This window comes from Dipodomys ordii, unplaced genomic scaffold, assembly GCF_000151885.1.
Source record: "Dipodomys ordii isolate 6190 unplaced genomic scaffold, Dord_2.0 Scaffold28, whole genome shotgun sequence".
In the NCBI taxonomy this organism is placed as follows: Eukaryota; Metazoa; Chordata; class Mammalia; order Rodentia; family Heteromyidae; genus Dipodomys; species Dipodomys ordii.
In genome coordinates this window covers 9,457,254-9,480,771 of record NW_012267244.1, presented here as the reverse complement: position 1 = coordinate 9,480,771, position 23,518 = coordinate 9,457,254, and the positions used below count along the sequence as shown (strand labels likewise).

Genomic DNA, 23,518 nt, shown 5'->3' with positions numbered 1-23,518 from the left:
CTTGGGACTGTTAAAACTGTGCACACCTTCCTCATCCTTTGCCCACAACTTTCCCTATGTAATCTGAAAGTAGTGTCTGTATCCCTGAAGATGGCTAAGCATGTACCGAAGTGCCATCTTCCCATGGCTGCCATGTAATAAATCTTCACCATGTTTCTTTATTTGGCATATGGAGGGTGAGTGGCCTAATAGGTGAGTCCCTCATAGGGACTTCTTGAATTTGGGCCTGGAGTCTAAAAACCCAGTTCCAATAAGAGCAATGTGTCATGTTCTCATCCTCCTCCTTGCCTCAGCCCAGCCACAGCCTGACAGCTACTGCAGCTGTGAAAAACAGCAGCCTCATGACAACCAAAAGGACACAGGTGTCACTATTTGTCCAGCTGAAGCTTCTGAAAAAGCTTTATTCTCCAGCATTCTTTATTTAACTTAAAAACTAGCCACAAACGAATAGCTCTATCCTCAAGACATTCATTAAAAGCGATCAGAAGCCATTGAGGAGCATGTAGCTACCTGAGGTAGCTAAAGCAGTTAGGGATAAGGAGAGGTTGACCAGAGAGAAGGAGAGGGGGAGGGAGAGAAGGGGGGAAGGGAGAAGGAAGAGGGAGACAGAGTTGGAGAGGAAGAGAGGGAGAGAGGAGGGGAGAGATAAGGAGAGAGATAGGGAGAAGGTGAGGGAGAGGAAAACAAGAATGGGAATTTGGAAAGCCTTGGTTCATTTCTAGAAAGGCCCAAGAAAGCCCTAATCTCATGCCTCTGGCTGATCTTGTGGCTTTCTAAGCAGGGTGAGAGGGCTAAGACAGAGTTACCAATTGCTGCCAGAGGGTTGAAAGTGTCATCCATGCAGTCCACACAGAGTTCATTGATATAGGCTGAAACATAATGGCCCAAAGCATCTTAAGAAATCTCTGTGCAATCATTAGCTGACCATGAAGATAACCAAATGAAACTGCTGGTAAGTATCCAGGACAAAGGATAAATAGTTTTTGCAGAATCACATGAGGAAGGTCAATAAACAACCAACAGCAACAATAACAATTAGTAAGTCCGTGAGTAATTGATTTTCCTTTCTTTTCTTTTTTTGTCAGTTGTGGGCCTGGGCCCTGTCCCTGAGCCTCTTTGTGTTCAAGGCTAGTACTCTACCACTTGAACCACAACATTACTTCCAGTGTTTTTGAGTGGTTAATTGGAGATAAGTGTCTCATAGACTTTTTCTTGCCCCGTCTGGCTTCTAACTGGAATCCTCAGAACTCAGTCTCCTTAATAGGAGGTTTATATTACATTAGGATTACATGCGTAAGCCATTGGCACATGCTGTAATTGATTTCTTGTTGCTGCATTATACTATATAAAATGTGCATTCTTTATTAAAGAGTCAAATATAAAGATTAAAAAGCATGGGGCTGGGAAGGTAGCTCAGTGGTAGAGTGCATGCCTTGCAAGCATGAGGCCCTGGGTTCGATTCCTCAGCACCACATAAACAGAAAAAGCTGGAAGTGGCGCTGTGGCTCCAGTGGTAGAGCACTAGCCTTGAGCTGAAGAGCTGAGGGACAGCGCCCAGACCCAGAGTTCAGGCCCCATGACTGGCAAAAAAAAAAAAAAAGATTAAAAAGCACTCCATAGAAACTTCCTATAGAAGCCCATACATTGTAATTTCTGGACATAGATATTAAATTGAATGCCAAGTATATTATCAAACAACTATAGGAAAACATGTCTAAAAAACTAAAAGAAGATATATAAACATGTCTCACCAAATAAGATTGTGAATAAAGTGATAGAGATTATAGAAAAGAATCAAATAGATTACTGGGCATGTTGATGTACACAATCTGCCACAGTCAATCTGAAATATATTTTTCTTAGCAGGAATCAAAAGCAGCTTTGTTGGCAGAAAAAAAAATCAGAGAACTTGATAATAGGCCAATTAAGAGAAAAAATAATGAAGAAAAGTGAACACAAAGTAAGCACCTAATCCTTATATTAAAATACTATAATGTAAATCCGGAATAAATAATAGGGAGAGAGGGTGTTATTTGCTCATTCTTGTTATTCCAGCTACTCAGGAGGCTGAGATCTGAGAATTGAGGTTTATAGCTAGCCCAGTCTTACCCGAGTTAACCTCCAAAAGGCCAGAAATGGAAGTGTGGCTCAAGTAGTAGAGTACAAGTCTTCAGTAGAAAGGGTCCTGGCACAAAAAAAAAATAAGAAAGAGGGGCTGGGAAGGTGGTAGAGCGCTTGCCTTGCATGCCTGAGGCCCTGGGTTCGATTCCTCAGCACCACATAAGCAGGAAAAAAAATGCCGGAAGAGGCGCTGTGGCTCAAGTGGTAGAGTGCTAGCCTTGAGCTGAAGAGCTGAGGGACAGCACCCAGGCCCAGAGTTCAGGACCCACAACCGGACCCAAAAAAAAAAAGGAGAGAGGAAGGAAGGAAAGGAGGAATAAGAAGAAAAGGGGAAAAGAATAAAGAAAAAGAGAACAAAGGAATATTTGAAAAAATGATGGTCAAAACTTCTCAAATATGATCAAAGTAAATCTGCATATCCAAGAAGTTCAGTGTACTACAAATAGGAACTCAGAGATATCCACACCCATAACTATAAACTGTTGAGAGCCAGATCCTCGCAAAAGTATCAATCAAGAAGTGACTTGTGGGGTAGGGAGGGTGGCTCAGTAGTAGAGTGCTTGCCTTGCATGCATGAGGCCCTGGATTCCATTCCTCAGCACCACATAAGCAGAAAAAACCGAAGTGGCGCTGTGGGTCAAGTGGAGAGTGCTAGCCTTGAGTGGAAGATCTGAGGGACAGTGCCCAGGCCCAGAGTTCAGGCCACATGACGGGGGGGGGGGGGAGAAGAAGTGACTTGTATCATATAAGGATCCCCAATGAGCTGAACAGTTAACTTCTTATCAAACACCAAGAAGTCCCTGAAAGGTGAGATGATATAATCAAAGTGCTGAAAATTACTTATTAACTAAGAATTCTAAATACACAAATAAATCTTACAAAGATAAATTTATCAACACAATGTGGTATTAGCATTAAATATAGTAATATGGAACTATGAAGTGGCTCTAAACAGATTTTGGTAAGAGTATCAAGACCATTTAACAGGTAAAGAATAGTGTTTTGAATGAAGGGTGCTAGGACAACTAATTATTCACATGAAAAGAATAGATACTCTTACCTAACACCATGTACAAAATTAACTCAAAATGATATTTAGGTTGATCTTTGGATCTAAATATGAGCAGAAACTACAAAAACACATAAGTATAAATCTGAATAAACTTTGTTTAGGAAATAACCTAAGTTGTGTAAACACTGAAAGTACAAGGATAAGAATAGAATAGATGTATTTGACTTCATCAAACTGAAATGTTGGAATTAAGGAGAGCAGTGCACACCTATGGTTGGGAGGATCATGAATTTGGGGCTAGTCTGGGATAGTAAGTTCTAGGCTGATATGGGAGACATAGTGAGACATTGTCTCAATAAAATAAAATAAAATAAAAATATGCATCAAAAGGCACTATCGAGAAAGTAAAATGACAACTCATGAAATATGATGAAATAATTACAAATCATTTATTTCATAGTGATGTGATATTAAAAAAAAAAAGCTTTACAACCCAACAAAGACTGCTGAATTAAAAAGCAGGCTAGGAATCGGAATAGATGCTTCACCAAGGAAGATACTGTAAGCATTATGCCCACCTTTGGTCCTCAGCTCCACCAGACCTGAGCTCCTTCCTGCCTAGGAGTTCCCACCTTACAGCTGGCCCCTCCCTCTCTCCACCAGACCCACCTGAGCTCCCATCTAACTCACTGCCTAACCCCCCAGACCCTCCTGCTACTATAGTTGAGGCTGCCAAGTGCTCTCTCTCTGGGGGAAATATGGCTCCTTGTAATAAACCTTGTAATAATCTTTCTCCTGTGCCTTTCTGCCTCTGCGTGGTCCTCTGGCATGGGTGTGACAGATTCTTTCATGGATCCTTTCAGATACAAAAACATCCACAAAGTATATGCAAAATCAATCAACACTAATATTCATTAGGGAAATAAAAATCAAAGCCACAATGAAATACTACTAAAACATAAGCTGGGGGGCAGGGGAGGGGCAGACAACAAAGAAATTTGCCAGGTACTGGTGGCTCATACCTTTAATCCTAGCTACTCAAGAGGCTGAGATCAGAGGATCACAGTTCAAAGCTAGCCCTTGCAGAAAAGCCCATGAGACTCTTCTCTCCAATTAACCACCATAAAACTGGAAGTGGTGCTGTGGCTCAAAGTGGTAGAGCGTTAGTTTTGAGCAGAAGAGCTCAAGGACAGCACCCAGGCCCTGAGTTCAAGCCACAAGACTGGCAAAAAAAAAACCCAAAAAAAACAAAAGTGATAAGACAATGGAAGTATGGACGAAAGAAATCTGAAGGCTTTTAGACAGCAGATAGAATTCTAACTGACACAATGACTTTGGAAAACTGACAGTTTCTCAAAGTGTATTTAACATAAGCTACCATGTAGCCCAGCAATTCTGCTACTACACATATAGCCAGAGCAATAATAATATTCCTCCACCAACACCTTGTAACAAATGTTCACAGCAACATCAATCACAAATCCCAAAGGAGAAACCACCCAAATGACATCAACTGAGGAATGAATAAACAAAATGTGCTATATCCACACAACAAATAACTATTTAGCAATAAAAAGGAATGCAATGTTTGCATCTCTTATAACATGGATGTTATAAGAAAGCAGTACACTAGGTGAAATAAGACAGACACAGCCCACACAGTGATTCCTTCAATCTATATAACATATGTGAGTCAGGCAATCCAGAGGGACAGGCAGTAGACTTGTGGCTATGTAGCTCAGGTAAGGGAATGTGAGTACTCAGCGTGGTGCAGTTTTGGAGGAGGATGAAAATGGAATTGAGGTAGAAGAGATAGATGAGGGACAGGGACATTGAAAAGGTCCAGATTCCACTATTAGAACCGGGAAGAAAACTGAAAAGCCTGAGCAACTAGCTCCCCTCCCATCACCTTTTCGGTGCTAAGTTTCCAGGACAGGGAATTACATAGGATTCACCTGTCTGTCTTTTCTTTTGAGATGTCAACAATCTGCAAACTCTTCCACTATGAGTATAGAGAGACAAAATCAGAAAGTATATCTGGAAAAGGGAAGTCCTAAAGTCACTTATTGTCCTTGTATTTTTGTATAGGACTAGACTCATCTCCCTGTTTCAAAATAATAAACACCAACCATCTTGGCCTCCTACCATTGTGTGCAAACTAGGGGTTGCTAGACAACATAACGAAGCATATTCTTCCAGCTCACCAAGTATAAGAACCATCCTTTTGGGTCTTTTTCTCTCATTTCTTGTGTGGGAAGCAGAAATGTTTTTCCCTGTTTTCTCCATTTCTCCCTGCTTTATCTTGTTATACTAAAACAAATCCTTATTAACTTTCCACCTCGTGAGACATTTCTGTTTGTTAGACATCTTGAAATTCTTTATACAAGGCAAGAGGATCGTGCAGATCTCATGGAGCTGTGATTTTGCAAAACAAACAAACAAACAAACACCTGAGAATCTGAGGAAAGCACTTCACCCCTCATCCTTCATCCCTCAGTCTTTCAAAGAATCAGGTAGTGATGATGGTTGCACAATTGTGATTTATCAAAATCCACTGAGATATACATCGTTTAAAAAAAATCATTTATCTTTTTTGGTCATAGGGCTTCAACTGAAGGTCTGGGCATTGTCCCTGAGTTTTTTTGCTCAAATCTAGCTTTTTACCACTCTGATCCACAGTTCCACTTTTGGTTTTCTAGTGGTTAATTGAAGATAAGCATCTCATGGACTTTCCTGCTCAGGCTGGATTGGAACAGCAGCCTTCAGATCTCAATCTCTTGAATAGCTAGGATTATAGGCATGAGCCACCAGTGCCCGGCTGGAGCTGTACACTTTAAAAACTTTTGTGTTATATCTTAACAAAGCTGCTACTAAAGGCTGCAGTGTTGTTATGTAGGAATTATAAAACCTCCGGAGTGCAGAGAATAAGGCCCAGGACAGGGCCCTGAGGGTATTTACTGCTCATGGACAAGAATTTTTCTGGGAGGAAATGATAGAGTGAGACATAAAGTAAGGGGACTTGTTTATAAGCTAAGAGAATATAAAAGAAGAAAGGCACAAACTGGGCATGGTAGTACCCACCTATAATCCCAGCATTTAGGAGGACCAGGCAAGAGAATTGTGAGTTTAAGACCAGCCTGGGCTACACAGCAAGATACTGCCTCAAAAACAAGCCAAAACAAAGCTTTTAATTCATTAATTCCTAACCAAACACAAGGCAATATGTTCATCATTACAATATCCTGTGTAGAGAAGTACACAGAAATATAATGCCCATTATAACAGCTGAGGAAGCTGAGGCGCTGGGAGATTAGGCCACTGGCCAAGGTTGCTGGCCAAAACAGCTTGAAACTTAGGCTGCTAGACATTGGAGCTCTTCTGGGCCTGTGTGTCAAGAATGGCCGAAAGTAAAACACTGCACAGGCAACCAGCAAAAAGGATGAAAGGTGCCTTTTGTTGCATTTATCAGCAAACGTGTGTCAGGAATTTTGTCGAGTGATGGGACAGCAGGTAGATTCTAGCAGCTTGAAGAGTAAGGAAGTGCTCATCACTTTCCAGGAAGGAGGAGAGGCTAAGGGTCTTTAGCGGGAGAGTGGTGAGAGGTGGTGTAGGAGAAAGGCAGGATGAGAGGATCCCTTAACTCCCACTGTGAAAGTCTTTTGGGGGGTTTCATAAAGGAGATTACTCACAAGGTGAAGGGCTTATTTTAGTAAAATGGGATAAAGTAAGGAGAAATAGCAAAAGGATAGGGAAACATCTGGAAATGATGAGGTTTGTCTGGGGTCTTTTTTTTCCCCCATAGTATAACAAAGTGTATTTTTGAAAGATTAATTGTGGTTCAGTAAAGCATTTAAATTAAACATATAACTTTAAAACATTCTGCACAAAGGCCTGGGCTATTTCTTTAATGACTATCGAGACACCAGGCTAAAGCAAAATAAATAAATAAAATTTTTTTAAAAGAGCTGTGGGTGTGGATCAAGTGATTCTGTACTTAGCCAGTGAGTTGAGGCCAGGAATTAAAGCTCCAGTACTGTCCAAAATAAAAAAATAAAACAAAACCAAGAATGTTACAGGGAGAAGCCAAGAAGAATCTGAACAGGCCCTATTGGGTTTCTCTCCTTTATTCCCACCAGATCACCCTCTTTTGTCTAAATCATCTTTCCACATGGCTGTTCATTTTTTCAGAAAAACTAAGCACAAAAACAGTTGTCTTTGGATGTATGGATCTTCATTTCTGAAGGCTCCTAGGTCACAAAAGTTTTTTGATGAAATAAATTGGTTATGTTCTCCTCTTGCTAATTGGTGTTTTGTTAGAAAAGTACTGGCTTTGATGATCCTGAGGAGAAAAGATATTGCACGTTTTCTAATACCTAAAGTAAAGCGTATTGCTTTTACATATGGATGTCCAGTTTTTCAGTACCACTGGCTGAGTGACCTTTGTACAGCTTTGTTAAACATCAGTTGGCTCAACTTGTAAGGGCCTATTTCTAGGCTCTCTGCCTTATTTCATTGATTCACATTGTCTGTTCTTGCACTACCACACACTTCAGGACTACTGCAGCCTTACAGTCAGCCTTCACTCAGGTAGTGTGAGTTTTCCCCTTTGCTCTTCTTTTTCAATTGTTTTAGTTACTCTGAATCCCTTGCATTTTCCTGATGAATTTTGGATAAGCTTGTCCATTTCTGCAAAGTGCACCTGAGATTTTAACAAGAATTGTGTTGGATCTGCAGATGTATTTGGAGACTATTACCATCTTAATGATATTAAGCCTTCCATTCATAACATGAGACAGTTTCTCATTTGTTTAAATTTTAACATTTTTCAATAGATTTCAGAGGATAAGTTTTGAGCTTCTTTTGTTAAATTCATTCTTATTCACTATCAATTCTCTTCATCTGTTTTAGTTATAAAGTTTCTGAACACTGAATTAGCAAATCTTGAACTTATTTCTTCTAGAAAAAAACAAGGACCCCTAGTCTCAACCCTTTTGTCAGTAGAAATGCCATTTGCATTATCCAAATTCCATGTGAAACAAGCCAGTTCTAGCAGTGTTAAAAATCTGCTCTTTTATATAACTCTTTTCTTGTAGAACATAGTAGGTATTTAAATTTTTCTTCCACAGCCTCCTGCTCTATAGAAGTGAATCTCCAGAGACTTGAACTCTAATTCTAGTTCTTAGCTGTAACTATAGGCATGTCTCAGAATCAACACTCCCAAACCATGTGTGTGTGAGTGTATGAGAGAGAGAGAGAAAGAGAGAGAGAGAGAAAGAGAGAGAGAGGGGGAGAAAAGAGAGAGGAGAGAGACTAGATGAAAATATCTTTAAGATTCTACTTATTCTAGCGTTCACTTACACACACACACACACACACACGCACACACACACACGCACACACACACACACACACACACACACACACACACACAATCTAAGGCCTACAGTACCACCTGGTGGTGAAAGAGAAGAGGATGCTGAGGAAAAGTTGCCAGCAGTGTCTAGCTGTATTTTGATTCTTTGAATAAAAACTTCAATTTTTATTTCCTCTTAAAAATGGCCACATATATAAGCCAAGAGCTGGTGACTCACATCTGTATATCTAGCTACTTAGGAAACAAGGATCTGAGAATCTCACAGAGTCTATGAGACTCTGAAGTTGTGGCTCAAAGTGGTAGAGCTCTAGCCTTGGACAAAAAGAGCTCAAGGACAGCAACCAGAACCTGAGTTCAAGCCCCATAACGAACAATAAAAATAAAATGGTCACATATAAGGTACTGAATATAAACAGCTTAAAATCAGGGCTGGGAATATAGCTTAGTGGTAGAGTGCTAGCCTAGAATACATGAAGCCCTGGAACTGATTCCTCATAAACAAAAAAAGCCCGACGTGGCACTGTGGCTCAAGTGGTACAGCTCTAGCTTTAAGCACAGAGAGTCTCAGGGACAGTGCCTGGGTCCTGAGTTAACGTCCCAGGACTGGCAAAAAAAAAAAGTTTAAAATCAAACCACAGAATTCCTTCATTACTCATTGCCAATCTGTTATTGTTTGATTTTAAAAATCTAATGGGCTAGGAACGTGGCTCAGTGGTAGAATGCTCACCTTGCATGCATGAGGCCCTGGGTTCCATTCCTCAGCACCACATAAGCAGAAAAAGCCGGAGGTGGCACTGTGGCTCAAGTGGTAGATGATAGCTTTGAGCTGAAGAGCTGAGGGATAGTGCCCAGGCCCAGAGTTCAAGCCCCATGACTGACAAAATAAATAAATACATAAATAAAATTTAAAAAATTAAAAAATCTATTAAACAATTACATAAAACAATTACATAAAATACGTTGCATTACTCCAAAGACTTCCCATCACAATAAAATTATTAATGCATGTTTAAGAAAAAATGACAGAATGATAATCCAAAGAATAAAATATTTATGAATTCATATTTATATAAACACATAGTTGAATGAATGAATATATAAATAAGTAAGTAAATGCAGGAAAAGAGACATCTCTTCTTTACCAAATAATCCAATTAATAGATACAAAAGGAATGAGGGGCCAGGTACTGATGGCGCATGCCTGTAATCCTAGCTACTCAGGAGGCTGAGGTCTAAGGATTGTGGTTCAAAGCCAGCCTGGGCAGGAAAGTCCATGAGACTCTTATCTCCAATTAGTCACCAGAAAACCTGAAGTGACAGCTGTGTCTCACGTGGTAGAGCACTCACCTTGAGCTGAAGAGCCCAGGACAGCACCCAGGCCCAGAGTTCAAACCCCACAGCAGACAAAAAACAAACAAAACCAGAACAAAAAGGATTGGAGGAGTGACTGGAGTCATAGAGTATTTGTCTAGCAAGCATGGAGTACCAAGTTTGAATCCCAATACCTCAAAAATATTACCACTAGAACAAGACTTTAATAGTTGTTGTAGTTTGATCCCTTTTATAGGTACTAAAATCAGTAAAAAAAAAAAAATGTAAGGAGAAATAGACTGTTTGCATAGTCTCAAAGTATTTTCCCCCAAAGTGTTCATTAATTACACTGGGATAGGTAGTGATTTTCGAGCAGAAGAATCCACAGACATCATCCAAATGAAGTGATCAAGATGAGCCTTACTAAATACAAAACATGCTGACATCATGTATACTTTGGTATGGAACATGGCAACAAGCATCCACTTTTTGGTGGCATTTTTGCCCAGCATGAAAACCTCAGTATATTAACTGGTAGAGGGCTGGGAAGGTGGCTCAGTGGTAGAGTACTTGCCTTGCATGCATGAGGTCCTGGGTTCGATTCCTCAACACTACATAAGCAAAAAGAAAAAAGCCGGAAGTGGCGCTGTGGCTCAAGTGGTAGAGCACTAGCCTTGAGCTGAAGAGCTGAGGGACAGCGCCCAGACCCAGAGTTCAGGCCCCACGACCAGACCCCTCCCCCCAACCAAAAAAAAAAAACCAACTGGTAGAAATCACTCTCACACAATTTAAGATGAGGCCTACCAAATAGGGGAAAGGTTGAGATCTGTCAAAGATCATTGGACATTAGGCATAAGAAAAAGCAGTGTGGAGCCGGGCGCTGGTGGCTCACGCCTTTAATCCTAGCTACTCAGGAGGCTGAGATCTGAGGATCTTCTGATGCGTTTAAGTTATATCAGCTAATAACATTCTCATCTCCCTCTCCCACCCGTTTATTTCACTTAAGCCAGGCAAGAGAGACCGTGAGACTCCTATCTCCAATAAAACCACCAGAAAGCCGGAAGTAGCGCTGTAGCTCAAGTGGTAGAACGCTTGCCTTGAGCTGAAGAGCTGAGGGACAGCGCCCAGGCCCAGAGTTCAAGCCCCATGACCGACCAAAAAAAAAAAAAGAAAAAGCAGTGTGGGACTCTGGGTCAGAGAAAGAGTATTAGCAGAAGAACTGGACAACTTAGTTAAGTCTGTAGGTTAGTTAACAGCGCTGTGTCAAGGTTTTCTGTTTTTGTTTTTGGCCAATCTTAAGGCTTGAACTCAGGGCCTGTCCCTCAACTTCTTTTGCTCTAGGCTATCACTCTAGCACTTGAGCCCAGTGCCAGTTCTGACTTTTTCTGTGTATGTGGTACTGAGGAATGGAACCCTTCATTCATGCTAGGCAAGCATGCTACCACTAAGCCACATTCCCAGCCCTGGCCTCAAACTCAATCCTCCTGACTCAGCTTCCAAAGTGCTGAGATTTTTATAGGTGTATATTACCATGCCTGACAGTTTCCTTGGCACTTTTACTAGAATGATATGGGGAAAAAATATGTTCCTCTGGAATTGTCAAGCATGTAGGATATAGCCTGGAGCTACCAGCTAGAGAAAGACTCCTAAGAATAAAGAGAAAGACAGAAAAGAGAGAAGAGATAGAGAAACAGAGAGATAGAAAGAGAACTCAGAAATGGGGAAGTCAAGTCCAAATTATATAACTTGAGCCCCCAAATTCAGGCCTGCAGAAGCCAGATCTTCTGATGCGTTTAAGTTATATCAGCTAATAACATTCTCATCTCCCTCTCCCACCCGTTTATTTCACTTAAGCCAGTTTGACTTTGGCTTCTGTTCCTAAGCAGCATTAAAATCACTAGTCTCCATTTTGATGTTTATTTTGAAATGCAAAGGCATTAAGGAAGGATGTGAGATTTAATATTTTTGTTAAGGTAAATTGTTTATAAAAAAGAAGAAAATAGTACAGATTTTCTATTTTAGAAATAGCTCTAAAATTTTTAGAGTCAATAAGCTATGGGAACTTAGATAAAAATGGTAATATAATCAAAATGTATTTAATATTCCAATAGGAATATGTGAGTTAAAAAAAAAGGGAGGGGAGGGAAGGGGAGGTGTAAGCTGAGTGGTACGGTGCTTGCTTAGCTCACATAAGACGCTGGGGTTGATTCTAAGTACTGCAAAAATAAAATAAAGAGACTAAAAAGAAAAATGAAGGACGAAGAGATCAATTCAGAATGTATAACTGGGGGCACAGTAAACTCAGAAAAATGCATTGGAATTTACTGTAATTGTAAGAAGGGAAATATTTACATCCTTTTTTTTATTGTAAAGATACTATACAGAGGGTTACAGTTACTTGAGTGAGGTAATGAGTACACTTCCTCTTGAACATTGTTACCCCCTCCATTGTTTTCCCCCTATCATCCCCTCCCTCCCTCCCTTCCCCAGGTTCTTTTTTTTTTTTTGATTGTGATTAACTGATTACATAATTTCCGGAAATTCACAGTATTGTGGAATAATGATGCTCATTTAAAGTCACAAGTTCATTCTAACTTTCCTGGAGCAAACTGTCTATCACAGTCTGTAATATATAACGATGCTCACATGTTATATACCATATATGTGATCAGCAGCATGGGGATATTTAGTAGTGGTTCAACCAGATGAGTCTTAAGTCCTGTTAGTTTTGTCGTATCACCTAACATTTTGGATTTAGCATCCACTTATCAGGGAGACCATGTACCGTTTGTCTCTTCGTTCTTGGCTTACCTCGCTCAACATGATTCCTTCTAGCTCCATCCATTTCCCTGCAAATGCCATTATTTTGTCATTTCTAATGGCTGCATAATATTCCATTGTGTATAGATACCACAATTTTTGGATCCATTCATCTGTGGTGGGGCATCTAGGTTGTTTCCATATCCTAGCTATTGCGAACAGTGCTGCAATAAACATGGAGGTGCACGTGTCCTTGTATATTGGTTCCTGTTGTTCAGGGTAGATGCCTAGAAGTGGTATGACTGGGTCGTAAGGGAGGTCAATCTTTAGCTTTCTAAGGACCCTCCAGACTGCTTTCCAAAGTGGTTGTATAAGTGTACATTCCCACCAGCAGTGTAATAGGGTTCCTCTTTCTCCACATCCCCTCCAGCATTTGTCGTTGGCTGATTTGTGGATGTGGGACATTCTGACTGGGGTAAGGTGGTATCTCAGGGTTGTCTTTATTTGCATTTCCTTCATCCTCTCTTTTTGATGAGAGAAAAAAATAACTTTCCTTCAATCTTGAAAACGCCTTTAAACTAGTTCCTATAGAAACCAAAGCAATCAGATTGTGTCCAACAGTATGAAAAAAAAACACCTACAAACAAAAAGAAAATAGAAAATATTTATTTTTTTAAGTATGAATACTGATAATATATTAGTCCAAAAGGAAAATAATTGATTGCAAAAGGCAAGTATTTTCTTTTGCTTTATTTATTGTGCTTAGGGGTTCAAAGTGGAGCCTCATATTTGCTAGATGAGACATTTTCGTGCTTTCAGTGAAATTAACTAGAATGACCAAACCAGAAAAATTTCTCTTTGTCTCAGACACTTAAAATTGTCTCAAATGATGCCTGTGGCAAAAGGGAAGCAAGTACCCAAACTGAACCTTTTTTTTTTCTTCCTAATCCTGGGGCCTGGGCACTGTCTCTGAGCTTCTTTTGCCCAAGCCTAGAACTCTATCACTTGAGCCATAGCGCACCTCTGGTTTTTTCTGTTTATGTGGTACTCAGGAATTCAACCTAGGGCATCATGCATGCTAGGCAGAATTCTACCACTAAGCCACTTACCGGTCCCCCAAGCTGAACCTTTTAAAATGACAGTGTCAGGGTGACAGCTAGCCTCTGTGTCATCATTGTGTGTGTCAGAAATGATGCTCCTTCAAGCAAAAAGAAAACCTGGCTTTTTCAAGTCTTTGGGTTAGCAGTGCTCTTGACTCTGAGTCCTACTGGCTGAAAGATGAGTATATAGTCAGGGAAACTAAAGCCAATGTTAATTGGTATATGTGGAAGAAAAACAACATTGTATTTCTCTTCTCTAAGGAGGGAACACGAAGCTCCAATTTCTCCTTAAGATTGAAGGCAAATATCTAGTTAGTGACAAAACATACAATCTTTTTGTTTCTTTGGTTTTTTGTTTGTTTCTTTCTTTTTGGTCTGTCATGGATCTTGAACTCTGGGCCGGGGCACTATCCCTGAGCTCTTCAGCTCAAGGCTAGAGCTCTACCACTTGAGACACAGTGCCATTTCCTGTTTTCTGGTTGTGAATTGGAGATAAGAGTCTCATGGACTGTCCTGTCTGGAATTGCTTTGAACCGCAATCCTGAGATCTCAGCCTCCTGAGTAGCTAGGATTACAGGCTTGAGCCACTGGCACCCAGCTTTTGTTTTTTAATATACTGTGTAAAGTTATTTCTTTTTTCCTTTGTTTCCCCCCTTTGGTTTATCCCCTGCTGTCACTGTTTTTTATTTTGGCACCCTGTGTCTTATATATATACTTATCTGATTTGGGGAAGGGAAGGGGAATCACAAAATGGTGAGACAGAGGATAAATGGTGAACCAATACAACAGCAATACTCACAAGACACTATATTGGAAATGAGGGGGGAGTCGGGGGCGGGGGAGGAAAATGGGAGAAAATGAGAGTGGGGGTAACAAGGTTTGACAAGAAATGTACTCATTATCTTACCTATGTAACTTGTAACCCCTTTGTATATCATCTTTCCAATAAAATTTAAATTAACTTAAAAAAATAAAAATCTCATCCAAAATACTCTTACTTAGAACTGTATCTTCTCATGGTCCTGAATCCTGGGGGCAAAAAGACAAGAAAACACGTGGTTTTGAATTATTCTTCTACTTTTATATAACCTACAATTGGCTTTAGCTACTTTAAATTGTCATTAATTGCTGTGAAAAAGTAATGTGTGAGGTTTTGTATCACTGGATACAAATGATTCATGAGTAAGTTCACAAAGTTTTTAAGGATTGCTGTCCTTAAAGCTACAGACAATCCCAGTCCAAGGGCTGGAGATAGAACTCAGAGGTAGAAGACTTGGCATATACAAGGCCCTGAATTCCATCCCCAGTAGCTCTAAAAACAAAACAAAACAGTTCCCATTTGAAATTATGTTCTTAGAGATGTTCAGATACTCTTTTCTCACTTTTTTTTTTGTTCTTTTGTATGTGCTGGTAGTAGGCTTGAACTTGGGGCCTGGGCACTGTCACTGAGCTCTTCTGGCTACAGGCTTCCGCTCTCCCACTTGAGCCATAGCTTCACTTCAGGCTTTTTGTGGTTAATTGGAGGAAACAGACTCTGGGCTAGCTTTGAACCATGATTCTTAGATGTCCGCCTCCTGAGTAGCTAGGATTACAGGTGTGAACCACCAGCACCCAGTTCTCACACAGTATTTTTAATGGAGAGATTCCTAACATCATTTCTTTCATCCCCTTTGGGGGTTCTGTTTTCTATTCCTACCTTTCTTTTACAGCAGTATCCCTCCTAGAACAGGAACCACAAGGCCTCCAGTTTCTATGGAAGAATGGGAGCCTCACCAGGGTTCAGCCATGTCCTCAGGTGGGACATGGATACTCTGGAATGAGCTTAGGGCTGCAGAGGTGGAGCTGAGGTAAGGAAGTCAGGGAAATGTCCTTAGAATGAGGTGAATTGAAGCTGAAAAAGGAAGTGAACGACTGTGACAGAGATCCTGGGAGTAGGGATAGGTCAAGGCTGGTTTGGATACACCAGTCCCTGGGGAGGAGTTAAAGAGGCTTCCATTGTGACATCAAGGAGACTGGGGTGAGGCCACAATGGAGGTAGTGACAGAATAAAGGCCTGGTTGTTAGGATCAGGGAATAAATACCAGGAGCCTGGAAAAGAGGAAATGGAGCCCCAGCTCCTGGCCCTCTTTCCCACCCCCTGCCCCCATAGACTATGTGAGATGTCACCTTCCATCTAACATCATCTCCTCAGTTTCAGTCCTTAATTCTAGACTCTGCCTTCTGCTTGGTTCTACATTCTCCACCCCTTTGCACAGAGGACTGTCACCTGACCTCCGCGGAATCTCTACGGTTTTCTGCTTTCCTTGGGTCCTGATGGCCAGCATACCTAGCTCAACTGAGATGACTGCCACCTCCCCAAACTTGAACTCTGCTTCTAGTCTTCATCGAGAGGCATTGGACCCTGGGATCACCATTGCCCTGTTGGAAATTGGATCACGTTCCCCCTACCGCTGGGGCTCCCGCCCTTCCCCAAATAATCGTAGCCAATCAGTAAAAGGATCACAGACAGCACAGAAAGTAGATGCTCTCTTAAGAGACATTAAAGATGTCCTTAAAAGTATGGCCGAAGTTGAAGAGAAGACCACAGAAACAAATGACCTTTTTGAGGACACCAATATTTCTAAGGATGTATCAGAACTCATAAAAAAATTCAGAGGACTTGACAAAACAAACAAGAAACTCTTGAAAGACCTGCTATTTAGGTTAGACCCAGAGAAAGAAAAGAATACAAAGAAACAGGAGATGATATTCAAAAGGCAGCAGTCGGAGGACATGGACATGTCTGCAAGGGATTTGTTAAATCGCTTAGAAGAAAGAAGAGCCCGTAATAAAACTCAACTGAGTATGGATGAAGGAAAATACAGGTCCCTTTACATTCACGAAGCAAATAGGAAACTTAGGAACAACATGGAACAGTTACTTGAGGAAGCAGATCACTGGAGTAAACAGCAAATGGAGCTCAATGAATTGATCAAATTGTACCAGAAGTCTCACAAAACCAAAAGTGAAACCCTTCAACATGATCAAGATGATTTCCAAAGCCAACCAAATAATGAAACATCCTTTAAACATGAGCTGGAGGAACAGGTGCGGAAACTGAACCATGACACCTATTCACTGCATTTGATTGCGGCTCTGCTGGAGAACGAATGCCAGATCTTACAGCAGAGAGTAGATATTCTCAAGGAATTCCATCTTCACCAAGGGGGAACACCACAGGAGACATTACTTCTGATAAACAATGATGAGGACAAGAAAAGCGAGAAGCCAACAGAAGCAGAGAAAGTAGAAAAAAATAAGCATAATATACGAGACATGGAGGGTACGATACATAAAAAAAGCAGAGTCCTTAAAAATGGGGATACTTGTCTTAGTAAGAAAGCTCGAAATAATCGGTTCAATATTCGTGTTGCAAAAGCTCTTATGGGAAAAAAAAGACCAACAAATCTCTTAAGTTAGAAAATACCAAAAAGAGAGCAAAGGAGAATCTTCCAAAAACTACAGTGACATCGTCCAGCTTGAGGCAAAATCGATTATCTAACATAGGACAGATCTTCTGGTTTAAGCAACAAAGAGAGAATAAGAAGATTGGCACAAAACAGCCATTGCATCAGTAGTTATATAAGCTGGGGCTTTAATAATCACTGCGTAAATAGCCGATTCATAACTGTTTGTCTTAAGATCTGGTCTAATAACCATTTGTCACAATGGTTATTAGAGATTTTATAGTACTTAAGTCAAGTGATAAGTTACAGGTCCAATTAAGTAAAAAGCTAAATAAAAATCAGGATAAAACAGTAAAAAGTTTTGGGTTTTGTTTGTTTTTGGTTTTTGGTTTTGATTACTCAGAGGAGGAGGTGAAGTTCTGAAGGAAAAAATGTATGCTGTGCTCTGGTTGTTAAAGCTCACTTTTAAAGCTCACATAGCTAATTTATGTTTATTTTCCTATTACTGAAATGTGAAATGTGGTATAGATTTTTTAAGAAAGAAAAAAACTTGAACAAATCACTCAAAGTTATTCTCATCAGTTTTCCTAAGGGCTAGCTCTATTTTTTCTAATGATCCTTAGTGTCTTGTGTGCATAATGGGCCTCTTAGGAAAGACCCCTTAATTTGCTTAGAAGAATTACAGGTGTTACTAGACTTTGTTTCTTGATGTAAAATTTTCTCCTATATTTGAGCCCTGGTAGCTCACTCATAGCTACAGGAGTCTGAGATCTGAGGACTGAAGTTCAAAGCCAGTCTAAGCAGAAAATCTGTGAGACACATCTATAACTGACAAAAAACCAGAAATGAAGGTGTAACTCAAGTGACAGAATGCCAGCCTTAAGCAGAAAAGCTAAATAAGAGCATATGGCTCTGAGTTCAAGCCTCAGTTTTGTCATACACACATACACACACACACACACACACACACACACAATTCTTCCCATTCTTCCAGATGGGACAATAGACAAATGACAATAGAGTCACTTGGGGCAAGAGGGTGGGATGAAATGTCTTCTAAGAAAGCTGGATTTCTGGTTCCTCAAAAAATTAAGCAGATTCCATGAATAATATAATTCTTCTTCTTCTTCTTCTTCTTCTTCTTCTTCTTCTTCTTCTTCCCCTCCTTCTCCTTCCTCTCCTTCTCCTTCTTCTTCTTCTTCTTCCTCTCCCCCTCCTCCTCCTGCTGCTGCTGCTGCTGCTGCTGCTGCTGCTTCTGCTTCTGCTTCTCTTTGTGCCCAAGGCTACTGCTCTACCATTTGAACCACAGCACCACTTCTAGTTTTTGACTGGTTTATTGGAGATGAGTCTCACATGGACTTTTCTGCCCAGGCTGGTTTTGAACCAAGATCCTCTGATCTCAGTCTTCTGACTAGGATTACAGTCTTGGGCCATGGCATCTGGCTCCACTAATTCTTTTTGTTAAATAAGCTAAAATCTCTGGACATTCTATAATAATACAATACCCATATATTATATAATACTCATATATATGTATATAGATAATCTAACAAACATGAAACTTTTTAAAATATTTTATTGTAAAGATGCTGTACACAGGTTGCAGATACATGAGTAAGGTAATGAGTACATTTCTTGTCAAGCATTGTTACCCCCTCCTTTGTTATTCTTTTACTATCCCTTCCCTTCCCCACCTTTCCCACTCCTCTCCCTTCCCATCCAGTTGTAAAGTTCATTTCCAACATAGAGTCTCTTATGAGTATCATTATTGCAGTGGGTCATGCTGTGTCCTTGTTTCAGCATTTTGACAAACATGAAACTTTGAAAAGTGGAGTGGCCAGGAACCCTGAGTTTTTTTGGTACTAATATTGGGGTTTGAATTCAGGATGTACACTTGCTTAGGCAGGCACTTTACTGCTGAACCATGCCTCTAGCCCCCTTCACACTGGTTATTTTGAGGGAGAGCATTGCTTCCCAATCAGGTGCACAACTGAGCCTCAGTCCACCTATTTTAGGCTTCTTATAGTAGCTGGAATAATAGATGTGAACCACCATGCCCAGTTGTCACTTAAGAAGAGGTCTCTGATTGGACTTCCTAGAAACATAGTGCTTTCAGTCTCAATCTCCCAAGTAGCTAAACTTACAGGCATGACCTATTGGCACTTGGGTGGCCCTGAGTATTAAGAAAACATGGTACTGCGTTCCTTTGGGTCTGTCATATATATTCTGAGCTATGTAATGGTCTAAATGATTGTGACTTTCTCATCAGAAACCATGGAGACCATAGAATGAATATCTTTCAAGATCTGGAGGGAAAAAATGATAATCCACAATTTTTTACCCTATGAAATATATTTCAATAAGGTACAACCAATAAGGGAAAGACAAAACAGTTTGTTACCTTCTGTTGGAAAATGTATTTGTTCACATAACTAGTCACTTTTTTTCCAGTGGTACTCAGGACTTCACTTGCTAGGCTAGCTTGATACTTAGGCACTTTTTAGTTAGATCTTAGGCACTTTTTTTAAATTCAAGAAAATAGTACTTCAAATGTTTTTTTACTCCAACAAGAATTTGGAGGTGCTAAATGAAAGTGAAACATGAAACTCCATCATGAATGAGACCATGATTCTGTTTACATTTGTATGTGTCACTTGAACAGATTTTTGTGAATACTACTTATCTGTCAAAGATTGTGTCTTAATTCTCTAATTCCTAAATTCAGGTACCCTTGGCACTACATCAAATTCACAAGGGAACTAAAAGACTTTTAAACTTTTAGGAGAAATACAGCAATACACAGTATCTGTTATATATGGTTTAAACTCAAGGTAGCTTGGCATAGCTACAACTTTAGATTGCACATCATACCATAGCAAAAGCACATTTGATAAGAACTTAGTCACATGATCACATCTATCTGTAAGTGATTAAAAAATGAAGTCTTTAGCTAGACAATTATGTACTCAAGGGCTGGGAAGGTGGCTCAGTGGTAGAATGCTTGCATTCCATGCATGAGGCCCTGGGTTCGATTCCTCAGCACCACATAAGAAAAAAGAAAAAAGCCGGAAGTGGCGCTCTAGCTCAAGTGGTAGAGGGCTAGCCTTGAGCTGAAGGGCTGAGGGACAATGTCCAGGCCCAGAGTTCAGGCCCCACGACCGGACCCCAAAAAAAAAGACAATTATGTACTCAAGAAGAAGTAAATTATATTTACAAGCTATAGGGTATACAGAACATTTTTGTGAGTTTATAAAGAATTTTCTGAGTAATTTTATGGGAACATGATAGACTTTGGACTAAACCAAGCTCTACAAGGCAAAGATCATATGTGTTGAAGAAAAGAGATTTTACCTAATTTCAGAGATGTGTGTTTATACTCCATTTTGGGGTAAAAGTGCTTGGTTGTAAAACTGAAGACACTTGGTTTATCTGGCCCCTGGAAAAATTTATTTACAATCTAGAAGGGTGGGAGTGAGAACTCAGGGTACTTCATACTTTGCCTCAATGAGTAAAGGGTTTTATTCTCCTTTCTTTTTAGCAGAAGATGAAGACAGCTCTTGTTTACTTCTATATAAATACTCAGATTACGTTTCCCCACAACTCCTCACTTGCATTGTAGACCCTGTTGTATGTAGGGAGACGTGAAACTCTAGTTTGCAAGAACCTTAGCTGGGTGCAGTGGCATACACCTGTCATCCTAAGCTATATGAGAAACTAAGCTTGGGAGGATGGTGCTTGAAGGCCAGCCAGGGAGGAAAAATTAGTGAACCTCCATCTTCATGGATGGAAGCTAGATATAGTTGTGCTTGCCTGAGATTCCAGGGACCTCAAAAGGCCTAAAATTAGGTCCATCAAAGTTCAAGTACAGGTTCAGGCACAGGAAGCAAGACCTTATAAGGGAAAAAAATAGGGGTGAATAATCTAACATACATATTCTATTGCATATGCAGTTCACATTCCCAGGAATGAAACCATTTTTTTTTTGTCGGTCGTGGGGTTTGAACTCTGGGCCTGGGCGCTGTCCCTCAGCTCTTCAGCTCAAGGCGAGCGCTCTACCACTTGAGCTACAGCGCCACTTCCGGTTTTCTGGTGGTTTATTGGAGATAGGAGTGTCACGGTTTCTCCTGCCCGGGCTGGCTTTGAACCGCGATCCTCAGATCTCAGCCTCCTGAGTAGCTAGGATTATAGGTGTAAGCCACCAGCGCCCTGCTTTTTTTTTTTTTTGCCAAACCTGAGGCTTGAACTCAGGGCCTAGGCACTGTCCCTGAGCTGCTGCTTTTGCTCAAGGATAGTACTCTATCACTTGAGCCACAGTACTACATCCAGCTTTGTCTGTTTTATGTGGTACTAAGGAATATGAACCCAGGGCTTCATATGCCAGGCAAGGCACTAAGCCACATTCCCAGCCCTTTACATATACCTTTTAAACGTACTCTTTAGATTTTGGCATTGACTTTAACATTTTATATGTATAATAAAGTTGTTCTCTTACTGTAGATCATACTTATACTTTTTAAAAATTAATTAATTTTTTTATTGTGAAAATACTGTACAGGGGGGTTACAATTACATGGACAAGAAAATGAGTACATTTCTTATCAAGCATTGTAGCTGCCTCCTTTGTTTACCCTTCACATTCCATCCTCCCCCTGTCCCCCTACCCAACCCTCCCTCCCACTATACTTTTGTTCAATTCTAAAACTAATAAATTTTCCTGGAAACCATGGATTTTGAAGATTTTTGTTATAGATTTTTAATATATAAATTATCTTATTCCTATTAAAAATGTAAACTTTACTTGGATTAATATAATGGTATTTATGAATAAAAGGAACTAATTTAAGTACATATGTATGTATGTATTTATTTATTTGTTATCTTGGTATCAGGGATTGTACTTAAAGTTTTCTGCTCTCCCTTGGCTTTTTCACTCAAGGCTTACATTCTAGCACTTGAGCCATGCCTGCAGTTCTAGATTTTTGCTGGTTAATTGATGAATGTCATGGATTTTTCTACCAAGGCTGTTTTTTTTTGGGGGGGGGTCTGGTTGTGGGGCCTGAACTCTGGGCCTGGGCGCTGTCCCTCAGCTCTTCAGCTCAAGGCTAGCACTCTATCACTTGAGCCACAGCGCCACTTCTGGCTTTTTTCTTTTTGCTTATGTGATGCTGAGGAATCGATCCCAGGGCCTCATGTATGCAAGGCAAGTGCTCTACCACTGAGCCACCTTCCCAGCCCAAGGCTGGTTTTGTACCTCAGTCCTCAGCTCTCACTCAGCCTCTTAAGGAGCTAGCATTATGGCTGTGAGTCACCAGCATGGGCTAAAAGAAACATTAAGCCATTATTTGTTGACGTTAAAGGAAAAGTATGAAATCAGTAAAAATATGGAATATATCCATGAAAAGTTAAAATGAATCAATATTGACCAATGGTCTCACATTCTTGAATACTGTATTTTCTCTTACCTGAGTACCAAATTCCAATCAAATTCAAACTATGTTTTTGAATATTCTTATTACTTTTGAATACTCGTATTAGTATTATTATTAGTATACCTCCCTAGCAGTCATGAAGCCCTTAGTTCAAACTCAGTACCACCAAAATAAGCAAGCAAAGAAGAAAGAAACAAAGCAAGAAAGAATATTAAGATAAGGACAGAAATCATTGAAATAAAACTCTAAAATTAACACAGACTAATAAAGCTTACATTGGGTTGTTTGAAAGACTTAACATGCCAGACCAAGAAAAAGGAATGCTACAAAAAGAAATCTCCTCCCAGAAAAGTCTGGGGAACACTGACAGCACTATTTTCTTAAATTTAAAAAAAGGAAAAGAAACAAAAATAAAAATAGAAAAATAGAAACAATACTATTCTGATATAAGTTTTGAATATTCTTAGTATTCTCATGTCTGATGGTAATGGTAATTTTTAGAATATGTTTTAAATAACTTTAAGGAAGGAGAAATTCACACAGAGTTTGCCAATTTTTCCCAACAAATTCCTCAGAGTGATGAAATAGAGATTTCTAAATTTCAAAACACTTTTACCACAGATTAAAACCAAATAATCTTGACAATATTTTAATAAGAGCAGGTTCCTTATAAATGTCTTCTGAAGTCTTCTTGTCTTTCCCACATATTTATTTGGAATTGGTCTACAAAGGGGAGTTTAAGCTAATCAAAAATTTCACAATTCTGGGCATTTTCAAATCCTTTTACACATGTCTATGCTTTCTGAGCCTTTTTAACCTTTCCAATAGTAAAAAGCTGTATTTTTTTAAAATGATGCCAAGGGCTGGGAAGGTGGCTCAGTGGTAGAGTGCATGCATGAGGCCCTGGGTTCGATTCCTCAGCACCACATAAGCAGAAAAAGCCAGAAGTGGCGCTGTGGCTCAAG

The 23,518-nt window shown here is 40.0% G+C and overlaps 1 protein-coding gene across 1 annotated transcript; it reads left to right on the top strand.

Moving 5' to 3' along the window:
* Window positions 1–16,018: 16,018 nt before the first annotated feature.
* Spz1 (spermatogenic leucine zipper 1) lies at window positions 16,019–17,137 on the top strand. Its single transcript, XM_013015814.1, has one exon. It carries the CDS (start codon window positions 16,019–16,021, stop codon window positions 17,135–17,137), a length of 1,119 nt encoding a protein of 372 aa, XP_012871268.1.
* The last annotated feature ends 6,381 nt before the right edge of the window (window positions 17,138–23,518 follow it).